The sequence below is a fragment of the Psammomys obesus genome, unplaced genomic scaffold (assembly GCF_907164565.1).
Source record: "Psammomys obesus unplaced genomic scaffold, mPsaObe1.curated_primary_1811, whole genome shotgun sequence".
Lineage (NCBI taxonomy): Eukaryota > Metazoa > Chordata > Mammalia > Rodentia > Muridae > Psammomys > Psammomys obesus.
The window spans coordinates 33,260,292-33,277,776 of record NW_026596069.1 but is presented as its reverse complement, the minus strand read 5'-3'; the positions used below and the strand labels follow the sequence as shown (position 1 = coordinate 33,277,776).

Here is a 17,485-nt window from a genome sequence, read left to right as displayed (position 1 = left end):
CGCTCCCCGGCGAGGGCTCGGCTCCGCAACTTCGGGCGCAGGGGCACGGTGCGGGCGCCCTCGGAGGGCCGCTCGGCCCCGGGCTTCCGGGAGCAGGAGGCGCCGCGGACCAGGAGGGCGCGGCCGGGGAGGGGACGGCGCCCCAGCCCAGGTCGGGCGCGAGCCGCGGGCGGGGCGCCGGGGGCAGGCGGCCCGGGGGCGACCTCCCGGAGAGCGCGCCGCGATGGCCCCGCCGCGGGGCTGAGGTGCCCGCACGCCCCTCCGCGCCCTCGCCATGCAGAAGAGCCTGCGCTACAACGAGGGGCACGCCCTGTACCTGGCCTTCCTGGCACGCAAGGAGGGCACCAAGCGCGGCTTCCTGAGCAAGAGGGCGGCCGAGGCGAGCCGCTGGCACGAGAAGTGGTTCGCGCTCTACCAGAATGTGCTCTTCTACTTCGAGGGCGAGCAGAGCGGCCGCCCAGCGGGCATGTACCTCCTGGAGGGCTGCAGCTGCGAGCGGGCGCCCGCGCCACCCCGGACCGGCGCGGGACCCGCGGGCGCCCGGGACGCGCTGGACAAGCAGGTACCTCGCGCGCTCCGCTCCCCGGGCCCCAGCCCCGGGCGCCTCACTGCCTGGCTCGCCCAACTCTGGTGCTGGGTGGACAGCGCAGGGACAATGCGGGGAGACCCTGCAGCCGGGCAGGTTCCTGGGTGCGAGCAGAGACCCCTAACACCACCCCTTGACCCCACCGCCAGGAATCGGCTGCTTTAGGGATCAGGCTGGTTTTGTTTTCCCAATCCTCTTACAAGTTAGGTCGGATTCTTTCAGTTTCCTCCCTAACCCCTCCGCACGGCTCTAGCCCTTACTCAGATGTGTGGCGGTGTGCATCGGTACCTGTTGGATTTGGATTGGCTTGGTGAAAGCAAACTAACTTACTAGGAAAAGTTTGGTTTCTCCTTTCGCTGGCAGAGTTCTTCACCTGCAGGTAATGGCTCACCGGTGGTACTGGGAACAAACCGAGCCACCAAGACAGGTGCTGTTGTTGGTGTTGGTCCTTGCCAATCATGCTTTGCAGTTTAGGTCACTTTCCCTTGTGAACGTTTGACCGACGAGGTCAGCATGAAGATACGGTCTCCTGAGGATTAGAATTTGTCACTGAGTTTATGTTTAAAAACAAACAAAACACTCTTACTCTAAAGTAAGTCCGACCTTTTAGCTGTAGGTCATAATTTGAATGGTTTTGTTGTATGCTCAAGGTGTGGACCAGGCGCTAGCTTAATCGGACTTCCTGCAAGTAGGAAACATTGATTTCAAACGCCAGTTGTCTATTAAAGTTAAAGAAGAATGGCTTTATTTAGCCAAATGCTTTCTTTTTGCCTCTATATCTATGACCCTGGAAGGAGGAGCTGGGGGTGGTCCCACTGGCTGCCTTTGCTGGGGCAGAAAAAATGTTTCTAGAAGGATGAATTTTCTGTGCAAGTCGTACCAGGCTACGTCCACTGCAAACTCCGAGCCTGCGGCAGGCTCAGTGGAATGGTGGCGAGAGTGCATATGGCCACCTGATTTTCCTGCCTTTTAAAACAAAGCTTAGAACTCAGAGGAGCTGAAACCACACCATGCAGAAGACTGGTTTTTGTTTTCACTGTAAATCATTAACTTTGGTAAATGATAAGTGCTTAAACCCATTAAAAGAGTAAGAATTTGAAATTTAAAAGATGCCCTTTGACTTTTGAAGGTGTTTTCAGTTATTTGAAAAACTAGTTTCTAAACTGGCAGATACAGGTATAAGAAATGGAAAAAATTCAAGTTGTGCAGTCTAGAATCTAAGTTAGGAGCAGAGTTTTAAGAATGTGTGTGTGTGTGTGTGTGTGTGTGTGTGTGTGTGTGTGTTTGAATATTAAGTGTTAGAAGACATACAAGACACCTTCCCTCCCCCAAAAAAGGATTTTAAGTGCTTTTATGTCTGAAATAAAGCAGGGTTCTTTAAAGGTTTTAATACATATCACTCAAATCCAAATTCTTTGCTTCCTTTGTGTTTCCTAAGTTAGCAGTAACCGCTTCTTGGCTACTCTGGGGCTGAGTTCCAGAGCTGTTAGAGCTTTTGCGCTGTTAAGCCTGCTAACATTGTATGTAAAGCGTTGCTTATCTGCTGGAAAAAATCAGGACTTGCAGCTTCAGGACAGTTTTCTTTTAAGTCGACTCTAATAGGGACTTGAAAATGCTGAATAATTAGGGGTCTAGGAAGGTCATCTTATATAAGTGTTTTTTCTCTTTGCCATCATTTGAGTCATGGTGCCTGTCATTTCATGCATATTTGGGACCTTTGAGGTTTGTAGATAAAACTGAGATGTAGTGATGCAGCCATTCCAGAAAGGATTTGAACTTGGGCTTGGAGAATTTTTAAATTTTGTGAATGTTAGAAATGCTTTGTTGACGTGGGTTAGCCTCGATGAGTAATGCTTTTCTTAAACACTGCTCTAGAGGCCACTGAAGAATTAAGAAGAGACACTGGGAATAAGAGAGGAGAAACATTCCATCTTAACTCTATAGCGTAAGCAGCTGGCCTCCCTTCAGTGAACGGTGTCACCTTCCAATACCATGATCATGTGTTTCTGAGGCTATAAAAATTTGCCACATTTTGCTATGTAGAAATGTGAACAGCAAACAAGCTCTGAAAATTTAAGGGCAGAGGTGATTGAAATGGGCCTCCGAGAAAGCAGGTCATCAGCCACACAGACCTGTGAGGACACCATTGAGTAAGTCAGAGGCATCACTGAGATAGAAAATGGCATCTTTGGTTGATGGAACAATGTTTCATTTTTTTTTTCCTGTAAACCACCTCTAATTGTTTTTCAATTCTGTTTCTTTTTCAAATAACTTTAAACTTCTAGTTACATGTGTTTATAACTAAACTTTAAGAAGACATACCCACTGGTTTGCTTCACCTAAATAATATTTCAAATCAAGCATATTGACAAAAAATAATAATAAAGTGGACTAAAACACAAACCCTGATTTTTTTTCTTTTATTTTTTTGTCAGTAAACTCATTTGTCAAATATGCCCACGTGGAAGGAACATTTGTGCTGCTCTTTTGATCTCATGGTATTCCAGGATTTTTCTCTGGCAGGTTCTTGGGAAATTGTTAGGTTGTCTTATCAGCATTTTCACAGTGGCTATTTCTTTAGAACAGTAATGATGACATAATCGAATGAATTTGTTTAAAAATGCTTAAAGTGATTCCTTGCCTCCAAAAGGATGTTTCTTTGTTCAATATGTACCTGGGTGTACTTCTTTCTGAGTAATTCCCACTCAGGGCAAGTAAACAACTCTCCTTTGAGCAAGCAGGTTCTGGGTGTTCTGCTTCGACTTGAGTCAGTATCTTCTATCCTGTCCTCTAACTTGGCACTCTCTTCAGCTCTTAGAGCCTTCTTCCCATTTCCCTATTCTTAATTACTTTCATTTTAACCTGTTGTAGCTCAGGCTTCTAGATAGGTGAGGTCCCCAACTCTAGTTATACTGACTAAACATGTTGAAGAGGGCTTTGCCTAGGAGGCTGCATTTAAATCCACTGAGCTCAGATTTTTTAAAAAATCTGGATTACAAGAAGTTGGGGGTGTTGTGCATGAATCACTGTTTTGTTTGTTCTTATTTAAAAGCTAGTCAGATGATTGCTGTTAGCCTTGAAAAGCACAACTACAGACCATCCCATCTCATGGAAAAGCGAGGCTCATTTTCAAACCTCCGACTTGACGTGACCAATCTGTTCACTCCAGTGGAGAGATCTTTTGAGTGTTTGCACTTAGGGTGAGAGTGCACAGCCAGTCAGCCTGGTCCACTTAAGCGGCCCTGTGTGTCTGGCCTGAAGCAGGAAAGATGTGTAGCAACTGTCTTTCTTCTTCTTCATCTGCTGTTGTAGTCAACCTACTTTCACTTGCTTGCTGGGGGCTGCTGGGGATGGTATCCTTGGCTCTGGAGGCGGGAAACATTACACATGCTTGTCATATTTGTGCTGGTTGAATTGTGGAGGGATTACAGGTTCTGTGAATTCTCTGTCACCTCATTACTAGACAGGCATTTTAACTTTCCTAACTTGACCCCAAGGCAGAGATTTTTTTCAACATTTTATTGAATTAGGTAGAACTGCATGCAGGTGCTGAACTATTTGTAGGGGGCATAGTCTGTGAAGGGGAATTTTCATTCTAGTTCACAGTATTGTATGGAGGTATAATAACCAACTCTACATTTTACTTTTCATCTTTGCTTACTGAACACAAAGAAAGGGAAAAGGCAATAAATACATTTGCTAAACCTTATAAAATGTTCAAAACTATTTCTTTCTTGAACTTTCAAAATATTTTCCTATTAAATTTAAATAAAGAAAAGAGACTTATAGATTAGCAAAAATTGGTTATTTAATTCCAGCTACTTTAATATTTAGATTATTGTAATCAGTGTTGAGAATATAACATGGAAAGCTCATGTTTGAGGTGTTAGCTGTGTGTGTAAAAATGCTTTGTCCTGTGGGCTGCATTGGTCTGTGGGTTTTATTCAGTGACAAGTATTCACCCCATGGATAGGTGGAAAGCAGCATTTGCAGTGTGACACTATTTTTTCTTTACATTTAGTTCCAAGACATGAAGTTAAAAACAATTATATTGTGTATCTCTTCAAACTGTATTTTTAAGTTGATTTTTGTCCATCTTGACCAAAATTACATAAATATTCCTACTGTAGTAAATGTGATTTAAATATTATAGAAGAGAAAAAGTTAGTTTTTAAAATACATTTTGTGATGAAATACATCAGATTGCCAGGGTGTATTTACTCAAGTCTTAAATCCCAATTTTCACAAATTTGAAGTGGCTTTCTATTTTTATTCCTGTCTATTTCTCCTCTAAGAAAAGGATGTATATCTGTTTTTTAGTTTCTTTCCTTTGACTATTGACTATATGGCAGGAGAATTGCTGTGAGCTAAAAGCCAGTCTTGATTATGGAATGAGCCATGATCTCAAAAAGTTAAAAATATGTGAGCTGCAGATGCACTCTGCCTGAGTGTGGGAAGCTTTCTTTTCTATGACTGCAGCTGTGTGGTGAATGGAAATCACAGGAGAAATTCTTCTCTGAAACTAGTTTACATAAACTAAAGCCTGTAACCAGCAGTGCATTGCATCACGAATGACCTTTCCACAGTGCTGTGCTGTCTCTATGGTATGGCTATGTCCATAGTGTTGATGTGTGGTGGGCCACACTTTCTCAGTTCCAGTGAGCAAACTTGGCAGTGTTCACATAGTGAAAGAAATGATTCCTTTCTCAGGATGTAGCCCTGTCTTGACGTGATGTATGTGGTATAGTAAAATCACAGCCAGTATTTAAATGAAAGCTGAGCCGGCGTTAAGTAAGAGCATGGCACTGTGTGAAATGTTTGACGGTTAGGACTCTTGGCTCCTGATTAGGCATGACAGTCTTTCAAATCAGTTGTTACATTTTTCACTGGTGTAACTTCTAAATTTTAGTTGATTGAAAAGTTAAAATACATCAGTTGACTTCACCATTTTGCCCAAGGAATTTGATTGCCCTCGTACTTGGGAACAAAGCAGTGTACTCTCCCCTTGCTCCATGCAGGGAACTGATGCCGCAGGTGGGTCAGAGATGCAGATAACATGATCACATGGCTTTCCTTTTTGCTAGAAAACACATTAGCCACATGAAAAATAAAGACTCAGACCGTTTCCTTATCCACCTCACATTGGCTATGAGATGCTTTTAGGGAAAAGGCAGAAAAACGTTATCACATTTGAGCTGTTCTGTATTTTTTGCATCTTGCTTCTTTTGAGCTCTCATGGGAAGACAGGCTGCCAAAGATGAAGAAATTTACTGAGAACAGTTTTACAGCATCAAAGCGGACAAATGAGAAGTGGACTTCTTAAAGGCTTGAGAAGATACAGATAAAATGATTCAAGACAAGCTATCTTCAGCCAGGCGTGGGTGGTGCACTCTAATTCCAGCAATCTGGGAAGCAGAGGCAGGCGGATTACTCTGAGTTCGAGGCCAGCCTGGTCTACAAAGCAAGTAAGGACAGCCAAGGCTACACAGAGAAACCCTGTCTTGAAAAAAAAAGAAAGAAAGAAAGAAGGAAGGAAGGAAGGAAGGAAGGAAGGAAGGAAAGAAGGAAGGAAAAAGACAAGCTATCTTTAGAAATGAATGTGTGGTGCCTCATGCCATTCTTTTACTTACAAATGTGGGTCTTGCTTACAAAAAGACATTGCAGAGGATTAGAACAGAGGGAGGGACTCTGACCACGCGTGCTTTGCATGGCTACTGGGCTCCTGCAATGCTTTATTTTGTTTAGGGTGATTAACTTAGACAACGCCTGATTCATTTCCTGAACTGAATCTGAGACACGCCATTTATGTGACTAATGTAAACAGTAGGTCTAGTCTCCCAGCCTTATCAGAGCGACTATTAAAGGCCATGGGCCCTCAGCTGGCTAGCAGTGTGGGAGCTGGAAGACGGTAGCCTGATCTAAGGCTCCCTTTGTGCTGTTGTAAAGCAGTTCAGAAGTGAGATGAGGCCATATCAGCAATGCATGGGAGTCAGAGGGGCACTTTTATGGATTTTTAAAGACTTGTAAGAATCTCAGTAAGAATGTCACCAGGAGAGGTAGAGGCTCACTTCAGGGGTTAAACAGTGTGGGTTTAGGTCTTGGCTCTGTTACTTACACCACCTGAAATCATCTCTGTAAGCGTAATGATGCCAAAATGGGCTGAGAAAGCGCCTAGAAGGAGGGGTTCGTGAGTACCCCATCATAGACTTCATGGGTCGTTAAATCCACCCACGCTCTTAACATACAGACACAGAGCAAATAGCATATTTGTCAGCTGCTCTCTCATTTCTTCCCTTCACTTGTTTTCTTTCTTTCTTTCTTTCTTTCTTTCTTTCTTTCTTTCTTTCTTTCTTTCTTTCTTTCTTTCTTACTAGAATCATTTGGGAGAGGTTTTCCTTACTCTTTTCATTTCAAAATATGTTTAAAGCACACAAACACAATACAAGAGTTCATGGACCACCATCATTTGGTTTAAACAACCTCCAACTTTTATTGCTTTCTTTTGCTGTGGGTCTCTCTCTCTCTCTCTCTCTCTCTCTCTCTCTCTGTGTGTGTGTATGTGTGTGTTGGGGAGGGGTAGGGAGGTTTATTTTAAAGCCACTCTCAAACATCATATCATTTCACTTGTACATAGAAAAGCTTTGCCTTGTTGGTTTAGCTCTTGGTTGGCACTGGAGACCACAGTGGACATAGTTCTGGAAAGCTTGTCTTGAAAATAGCTTGTGATTCTTCATGTAATAAAGCATAGCATTATAATGGCAGCATCTTTTTTTTTCTTTGATGCTATAATAAAGGAAAAACTGAAGATAGTTGCTATGAAGCTACAAAAGTGATGGGACATAGCTCTTAGATGAACTCCAACCTGTTACACCTGGAGAAATAGAACATTTGCACTTAGTCATTTACCCATGATCATGAAGGGATGACCATGGTTGGACTCTATAAAAAGGAGCATTTAAACTATCAAGTGCTCTTTTATTGGAGGATCTGCCCTCTATTGAGGAGCATTTATCAAGTTCCTCTAGTTTACACTTAGAATCAGGCATGTGTGTTTTATCCACTGTTGCCATCAATGCATCCCAATGCTCAGTTCTTTGTAGTTTTGCAGTACCAAGGGCACCATCCATCAGCCAGTGTTTTCTCCATCTTTCCAAGTCATCACTAACAGTTGACATTATTTTAAGGCAGCTGGTAAGACCTCGTTAATCAGGTGTGGGGTTTGCTTTGTGAATACTGCCAGTCCTTTCTAGGGTTAATAGGGTCTGTCCCATGGCTGACTGCTTTATGCCTTTTTGATTGCAAGGGAGAAATGTGAACTCAAGTTGTCTTAAGTAATGGTCACATATGAGTGCTAGAAATGGTGCAAAGACCATAAGGCCATAAACAGAATATCTCTGTGCCCATCTTAGGACCTAGCTGTTCTTTGAGTAGTATTCTTAGCTGTGTTACAATGTGTTGCCACTAATGACTCTGTGTCCCCATGGCCCATGAATCTCTAACTTCTAGTTACCATACCCATAGTTTTATCAACTCTGTATTTTGTCTTTATAAAATAAGCTCTCATAGTATAGCTCAGGCTGGCCTGAAATTTACTATGTAGCCCAGGCTAGTTTTGGACTCCAAGAAATCCCTCTGCTTTAGGTTTCCAAGTTCTGGGAATATAGTGTAAGTGACCATGTCCAGCTTTACAGCTCATTTGCAAAACTTGAATTTCTCACTGAAGCATCTCTCATTCACTCTTGTATTCAGACTTTGATTCTTCTATGAAAGAAACTGATTGCCTCACTTCACACTTTGGTTTAAAAAAAAATCATATGTTTCTGATCAGTTTGTGAGTTAATCGTAAACCAGCAAGTCCCAGGGGGTTTCATAGAAAAATTGGTGGGTGTGATGTACATTGTTATTGAAGTATATGGTGCATTCATCAAGCCGGTTAATACTGTGTGCCAAATGCCAATATTATTCACCATGAAAAGCCGCAGTGTCTTCTTTCAATAGCAAATGCACACCCTTACTTTATCACTAAGATCTCTGTATAATAATATGAACTGCTTTCTCTTCTCTTGCTGTGCCTCCTGAACTGCTTGGGTTCATGCTCACAGGTACTCATTCCTTTCTAATATATTGGGAAGGATTTAAATGTTCTTTAAATTATAAACTTAAAAGAAACCTTATTTTCAAAATGTAGCTGACACATAGAGAATGGATAACCTTAAGAGAGCCACTATGTGAATTTTCATAAAATAGATGAGTTTTTATGATTAAGACTCAGGTCAGGTAACTGACATGACCAGCTCTCTAGGAACCAACTTCCTGTCAGCTCATCCCTATTGCCCCACTGGGTAAGCCACCATCTTTCCTTATGGATTTCCAGTATGGATTGCCGTTGCTCGCTTTTGAATTTCACAAATTCACACTCACACCACAGTGTTCTGTGTCAGGCTTCTTTTCAAAAAATGCCTTATTTGAGAGATTTCTCTTTGTTTTTGGTTGCATCAGTTCTTTCCCATCTCTGCACTCTGCTGGGTGTGTGCACAGATTCTCTGTCCGTCGTACTGTTGATGCCACTGAGGGTGCTCCCAGGTTGGAACTATTATAAACGATGCTACAAAAACCCACGTGCAGAGTTTTGAAATGCACATATGCACAAGTGCATTTCTGTTGTGTAGGCATGCACAGGAATACTGTTGGCTTACAGAGCATATGAATATTTAACTTCAGTACTACTGCTCAGTTTCCAAAATAGCTGTTTCTATTGCTACGCTCCCACCAGCTGTACATCAGCTTTCTGGTTCATGTCGATTCTTGTGGCCTCTGGTATCAATCTGTTTAGTGGTAAAACACACAGTAATGCCTCGTTTTCAGGTAAATTTACCTGATGAAGAATGAGGCTGAAGCTGGCAAACTGGCTCATGGCTGTAATCTCAACACACTGAGGCAGGTTCACCACGCATTTGAGGCCAGCACGTGCTATGTAAAGAGACATTGTCCCAAGAACACAGGAAGGCTGAGAGCCCTTCGGATACTCGCTGCCTGCTCAGTCTTTACCCATTTTCATTGGGTTGATCTGCAGGAGTCTAAGGATCATGTTAAGCTATATGACCTGCCATTTTTATACATGAAGGTTGACTATCAGAAATACATACTTTTTACCCTAATATCTATGAAGACATGAATTCCTTGGCAGCTATGTGTATTGAAAACTCTTTCTCCTACTATGTCTGACTTGTCTGTTTTCAATGCTATCTTTAGGTGAACAGAAGTTATAAACTTCAATGTAGTCTAAGCTCCATGCAGTTTTTGGTGGCATTTTGTCTGTCCCTGATCTGAATAGAAGAATAAGCCAGTATCTGGAGTTGCGTTAAGAAGCTGCAGGAGCTGGAGCCCTCCTCTGCTGCTGTGGTTTGTCAAATGGTGGCCAGAGACTTCAGGCCAAGCTCAGAGGACGCAGCAGCAAGTGCAGTGTGCTGGCTGGAAGTTGCCACTGTCGGGTGTTTTCCATTTGCAGGAAGGGCCTAAATGTGATTCTGGAAAAGGCGACGGTTCTAATGTTCCCTCCTGGCATCTAAAGTGCTGCTTCCCTGAAGCCGGGTTGAGGTTCTTTCTCCACTTACACAAACCAGACATTCCATCCCACCAACTCCAACTTCGCCCTTTCTAAACCATCCCCTACTTACGCCTACCTTTCATACGGAAGGGCCCACACAGGATGCATGAGAGAACTTTATGAAATGGAAGGAGAATTAAGTGCCTCACCGTGAGTGTCACAGCGTGAGGCCCCTTTCACGATGCTGCCAATCAGACTAGTGCTGCTGGAGAAAGGAAAAGCATGGGGTCAGGCTGTGGGGGGAAAGTAGAATCCTTGGTTTTCAACCTAGGTCTATACCATGCTCTGTATAATCCTAGAATCATGTTCTCCACCTCACATGCTTTGATTGTTAGCTAGCAGTGGCCAAGCAGAACGATTTCCTTTCTGCACCAAATCTGGTGGTCAAGCTACTTTTCCAAAATGAATGGATGAAGATGTGGGGATCTTCATCCACATGCCAACCAGTCTGTTGCTCCATTCAAGGACTACAGGAGCATGATTGGAACCAACTGAGCAGCAACCCAATGAACTATTGATGGTGACGAGAGCACCATTAGTCCCAAGAGGCATTCAAAGGTTTGACGTCTCCCACCTGTCACAAGCAGGAGGGACAATGCTTCTCATGATGTGACCTGTCCTATTGTGAGGCAGATGGACGAGTGTTTGTGGAGAGTCCCGAGTGTATGTGAATTGCTAGCCTTGGCGTCAGAAACGGTGAGGCTTGACCTGCAGCTCGGGGCAGTTGGTCCCCTTAAAGAACCAGTCCTCATTGGGGGTATGTATGCCCATGCTCCTGGCAGTTCAGTTAGCAGAATGATTTGTTTCTAGGCTCACATCACCAAGAAGGGATGTGTTGGTGTGTCCGTTTGTAGTTTTGCTCATGGAAGGCTGAGCAGTGAGGCCACAGGCATAGTCTGAAAAAGTGAGTCCCACCGGCCTGGAGTAAGCATGGCCGTGCTGGCCATGGTCAGCTATGCCCAGCACCCCAGCAGGCATCACTGCTCTCAGCTTAGCTGCACTAGGTCTGGCATTTCGGGGGGCTCTGTGTCCTGAGCTTTGTTGTGCTAGTGGCTTTGCTCGGGGTAGCAGAGGGAGAGACTGGAGTCTCTGCAGGACTCTTACTCCTTTTCCGTTTTGTCTTTTGAGACTCAGCCTTGCTACATTGCTTGGACTGGCTTTGTCCTTGTGATCTTCCTGCCTCAGCCTTCCAGTAGCTGCTGATACACACCTGATACCGTGCTTGCTACTTCTTAAAATGCGAAGCTGCTTGGGCCCAGACCAGGTACATCCCTCAATAAACACTTTCCATCTGACAGGTGGCTCCTTGCACCTTCTTACGTGGGCCTTCACATAGCCCTCCTAAAATAGCAATTTCAGCTCAGAGAGGCACAGAGTCTCCGGAGGTCTGTTTTAACAGGGCTCATTTTAACCAATAGTTGCCTATATGACGGGTAATTTGGGCTGAATGCTGGACATTGTGCATGAAAAACAGAAGCGATTTGAGGCTCCCAGTGTTTTCCTTCAGAGGGGATTTACTTTTGCTTTCTTGCAGGCATTAGTGCCAGTGCATTGCATTAATCCATTCTGGGATTGAGCTGGTCAGCCAGGTTTCAGGCTTTGCAAGAGCTTTACTGCCAGTTTGCCCCAGTTTCTGAAGTACAATATGTCCAGCATCCTAGCCAGAAGATGAGGACATTTACACAACTCTTCCTCGTTAGTCTCATCTGCACCAGAGATGGCCACAGCGATGGTTCCCAGTCTGTGTCAGAGCTGCTGCTTTCTGCTCGGCTTCTCAACCTCTTGGACCTTTGTATTTGTTTGTGTATTGGAAAACGCCTGGAGGGGAGAAACTTTCCAGACCCCAGTCTCACTATTTATTTCCTTGCTCTGGGGTGTCTGTTGCTGATGTGTTGGCTGTCTTGTTAGCACAGTGACTCTTGCAAACACACCTTCGTCTGTATCATTTTCAGCGTGTCAATGGCTGCTGTGTGGGAGGGGAGGGTATGTAATAAGCTACTTGGCCATTATCCCTTAACAATATTTTTTCTTTTTTAAAAATTATTGCTTAAAACCTTTTTATCTAAGCATTTTTGATCATAGTCTTCCTCTTCTCCTCCTCCCCCAACTTCTCCCAGAGCCTCTCAACAAGACAAAAAGTACCAAAACAAAACAAAAAGCCACAAAACCCATGGAGTCTGTTTTTGTGTTACTCAGTTACTCCGGACATGGGGCCAGCCCTGGAATTTGATAAATAGACCTAAGCTCACTCCACTGGAGAAAACTCTTTTTTTTTTTTTTTTTTTTTTTCTCAGCGGGTATCACTTACAAAAAGTTCCAGGTGAGTTGCTGTGTTCACCCCCCTCCTCAGTACTGGGATTTGAGATTGTGCAGGTCTTGTACACGCTGCCACAGTCGCTGTATGTTCATGTTTGCACCAGTCCTGGTGTGTATGGAAGCGCTGTTTCCTTGACACCATGTAGCGCCTCTGTGATCAGTTGATAGTGGTCCTTGAAGAAACGTGGAGAACTTGTTTTCTTTCTCAAAACATACCTGTTTACTACTCCCAGTTCAATAATTATAAATGAGTAAGAAATCAAATTAAAACCGATCCTTATCAATCTGATCTTGAGTATCTTTGAACATTATATATTTGTACAAAATAAAAAAGAAATCAAAAATATCATTCTGCAGTCATAATATTCTCTTTCATATGTATTTGCCTTTATAACTTTCATGGGCTATGAGGTATATATTTTGAAAGTCCCATGGCATGAGCCCTATCCAGTTCTCACATTATGAATTTATACATTTCTCTATGATAGTTTTTTATATCTGCATATATGGACAGCTCTCCCTCTTAGTCATCTACTTTAGTCAATAAGCATTTAGTTTAAAGCATTTATTTTTCTGTTGGCCTAAGCCAATTCTTTTCTCCTTGGGAAGTAATATTAAATAATAATTTCGCTTAGAATACTGATTTCTCAGTTTCCAAATGAACATTGTTTTGTATTACACTATAGTCTAAGGATCAGTTAATTGGTTAATTAATAATGTGTGTATTCATGTGTATGTATGTGAGGGTACATGTGCATACCCCGAAGGCAGAGGTTGGTGTGAGGTATTGTCTTAGTCTGGTTACTGTTGCTGCGGTGAAACACCATGACCAACCCGGGAAGAAAGGATTTATCCAGCTTATACTTCTACATCACAGTTCATCACTGAAGGACGTCAGGACAGGCACTCATACAGGGCAGGAGCCAGGAGGCAGGAGCTGATGCAGAGGTCCTGGACAAGTGCAGCTTACTGGCTTTGGTCCTCATGGCTTACTCAGCCTGTTTTCTTATAGAACCCAGGACCATCAGCCCCGGGGTAACCCCACCCACAGTGGGCGGGGCTCTCCCCATCAACCACCAATTAGGAAAATGCCCTATAGGCTTGCCTCCAGCTTGCTCTTCTGGAGGCATTTTCTCAGTTGAGGGTCTCTCTTCTCAGATGACCCAGCCTATGTCAAGTTGACCTAAAAGTAGCCAGCACAGGAATCCTCTTCAGTTGCTCTCTACCTTATTATTATTAGTATTTTGAGTCAAGGTCTCTTACCGAGACTAGAGATGGACAATATGACTAGCTTAGCTGGCCCTTTGCTCCCGGGATGCACCTGTCTTTGCCCCTCCACTGCTGGGATAGCAGGCTTTTTGGTTCTGGGAATGAAAACTCAGGTCCTCACTCTTGCACAGTGCCTCATTTCCTGAGCCCTTCTCCAGCCAACTACCGGTAACCTCATGCTAACGGGTTAACAGTGATTCAAGCACTCCACAACATTACCACTCCGAGTCTTTGCAGCTTTGAGACAGCTCTGTCCTGGTGGCTTTTGCAGGTGAAGCTGTTGAGCTTAAAGAGCAGCTTCATAGTTCTCCCAGGACAAGCTTTTACTAAATGGCAAGCCCAGTGTCCAGGAGGCAGGCTGCTTCCAGCATTTGCTGAGTTTGATAGAAATCTATGTTGAGGAGGGGAAGGTTTTTTGTCTCCAGTCTTCTTAGTCTGGACAAGGCATGCTTGGAGTTAGAGTGTAACATTTCATAGTCTAATCTGGCCCCTGTCATTAAGCTCATTGTATAGGCTGATGTTTCTGCCCTAGGTTCTTAAAAGCACATCAGTTAGGCCAAGCTGTGTGTGATCTTCTATTTAGCCTTAAGCTACTTTACAGACCTCAATAAAATCTGTGCCAGGCCAAGGCTCTGTGAGCCAGGGCATTGAGAGAATGAGAGCTGGGTACCAGCCTCTAGGGGCTCCACCGTCTGGACTTGCAGCTCAGGCCTCCATCATGGGGCTTGTCCAGCACCATGAGATACTTGGGACTGAAGATGCAAAAGTCAGCACCCTCTGTCATCTCAGAAGGCTCTGAATGGGAGATTTTCTGTCTGTCTATCTGTAATTATCTATCTATCCATCTATCTATCTATCTATCTATCTATCTATCTATCTATCTATCTATCTTCCTTCCTTCTCTTTCTTTCTTTCTTCCTTTCTTTCTCTAGCTATCATATTTCTACCTATTTTATCTTATATATGTATCCATGTACTATCTATGTATACATGCACCTATCAATCTATATAATCTATGTGCATGTATGTTTCTATTTTTCATCTATGTATCTATCATCATCATCTATCTATTCATCTATATATGTCTCTGTATCTATCTATTATTATGTATATGTGTATCTATCATCTATGTATATACCTATCTGCCTGCTTACCTACTTACCTGTGAGATAGGATCTTGTCAGGTTGCATTGGCTGGTCTTAAATTCACAATCCTCCTGCCTTGGCCACTCAAATGATTGGTTATGGGTATGTGTGACCACACACGTAATTTCTTATATTTAAATGCAAGTGTCTATTTTCAGGGCCTTGATTGGCACTCACCACTGGGGCCATCTGTACCTTAGTTCCAAAACAGTGAGAACAGTTGTCAGAAACTTTGAGTGCTCACGAGAAAAGCTTGTGCCCTGTGCATCTTTCTCCGCGTGATTACAGAAGAAGGGGCCGACTGTGGGACACAGGCTCTCTGTTCTGGCCACAATGCTCACTCATCTTTTTGTTATGTCTTTCGGAAGGTCTCACTTGCTTCTGGGCTCATGCAGTACATCCATTGTCTGGTAGTATATTGTTCTTACAGAAAGAGCACCAGCTATAACACCCTTCTAGAAATATTGTTACATAAGTCCATTTTCAGCGTGCTGTATGGGCCAGGACCGTCCTTCTTGCTGCTCACAGAGGTGCTCCCCTCTTCTGCTCCTGGCTCTGATAGCACAGGGGCAGTGTGAGCCTGGCTCAGTAGCAGAGTGCCCAGCAAGTGGAGGCCCATCGGCTTGTCTCCTGAAAAGGCCATAAAAGTAAAAACACCATGGCCTTTTAATATTTCAAAGCTTAGGTCCTAGCTGGGCAGACTTTCAGCTAGCTCATCTAAAGTTAACCCAACAACATAGTCCCATCCAGCCAAGTGGCTACTTACACCTTCCAGGCCCATAAATAAATCTGTCTTCTCTCCTGTCTCCTCTTTCTTCTTCCCAGAATTTCTTTCTCCCTACCAGGAAGTCCTGCCTTCTACTTCCTGCCCAGCTATGGACTGTCAGCCTCTTTTATTATCCAATCAGGGACAATTTTGGAGGCAAGGTTCACACAATGTCATTGTGAATACATGAGAATCTGCCCATAGGACAACAAGGATCTTGGGGGTTAAGCAACCAACACTGGAACACATTGTAGCCCCAGATCAGCCCTGACAGAGGACAGGGTGCAGTATTCTGGATCTGCTGTTCTCCAGCTTAGTTAATTCATCTACAGAGGGGGCATGGTGGTTCTTAACTAGTAAAGGGGGAATATTCAATAAATATTGATATCTGTGTAAAAAGTGTTCTTTGTAAAGTTATAACATGATTTATTTATTTATTTATTTATTTATTATCTATGTATTACTTATAAAATGTTATTCTGAGCTCTTTACAATTGCATTTTACCCTCATTTAAGTGGGAGATGTTTAAATTGCAAACTAGGTGAAAGGTTGGTTATATGTGTTCTGTTCATTTCTTAGTCAGCTTTGAGGAGCAAACAGCTCCTCTGCTTTCTTTATGAACTTTTTGTTTTGTTTTGTTTTTCGAGACAAGGTTTCTCTGTGTAGCCTTGGCTGTCTTAGACTCACTTTGTAGACCAGGGTGGCCTTGAACTCACTAAGATCTGCCTGCCTCTGTCTCTCTGAGTGGTTACAGGCCTGTGCCACCGCACCCAGCGATAAACCCAGTGAATTTCTAAAACAGTTGAAACACTTTAACAAACTGCAGAATTATTTACCTTAGGGGATAGGTAAGCAAGGAGTCGATCTTTGTTGTTTGATTTTTTTTTTCCAATGTGTAGACCTTCCTGACTGTATGAACATATTATGTGTATTAAAGTAAGACAGCTTTTTTTAAACAAGTGGTTAAATTGATGTTTGTGCTTTAAAAATAGGATTTGTTTTTTACTGAGAATGTCAACATTGTACACAGAAAGAGAAAATAATGTACAACTATGATGACTTCTATACTTTTCTTCTTTTTGAAATGGAATGCCACCCTAACAAAACATTTAAAAAATTTATTTTCATATTAAGCAGCATTTATTTTGGAAAATTTGAAAATTACAGAGAGTTTTGGAGGAAGATAAGTTAAATTTTCTGTAATCTCATTCTGTAGAGAAAACTATGTATTAAGTTATAGGAATTTACCTCACTGGTGCTTTTTTGCATGTCTATATAATAAACAGAAATTTGCAAAGGGTCATAACTGGAATTTTATTTTCTTCAGAAATTGTATCTTGTTTGTTTGGGGTTTTTTGTTTGTTTGTTTGTTTTTGTTTTTTTCCTGAATATTATATTGTGAGCACACAGTAACTTTCTTGGAAACAGTTTGTGATGACATTACAGCATAACTTCATGCAGGTATAAAATAAGCGCTCACCCATAGATAGACATTCAGTTTGCTTTCACACTGTAATAGCTTATCTTTCTTTTGTATATAATACTTCAGGGAGTTTTAGGAGGGCATTTGTAAATGACTTGTGGGGTTGGTAGAGCCATGTAAACAACACAGGAAAAAGTGAGCAGTGGGAGTCTCCTGTTTCTTTTTTTGGTTCTGGGGATGAAAGCCAAGGCTGTGCATGCCGAACATATCCTCGGTTGCTGAGATGGGTCAAGCTGGTTCCCCCACAGCTTCTCTTGAGCTTAAGCAAGTACCCATCCCCACAGCCTACTCAAGGTACTTTCGGCCACTGG

General features: G+C 43.0%; 1 protein-coding gene across 2 annotated transcripts in view; it reads left to right on the top strand.

Moving 5' to 3' along the window:
• The first annotated feature begins 210 nt into the window (after positions 1-210).
• Positions 211-17,485, top strand: part of Rasgrf2 (Ras protein specific guanine nucleotide releasing factor 2) — a 218,931-nt gene continuing 201,656 nt past the window's right edge. For both annotated transcript variants that reach the window (XM_055625520.1, XM_055625519.1), the window contains exon 1: positions 211-562. In XM_055625520.1, the coding sequence (XP_055481495.1) occupies positions 275-562 (288 nt within the window). In that variant the 5' untranslated portion in view covers positions 211-274. The remainder of the gene's footprint in view (positions 563-17,485) is intronic.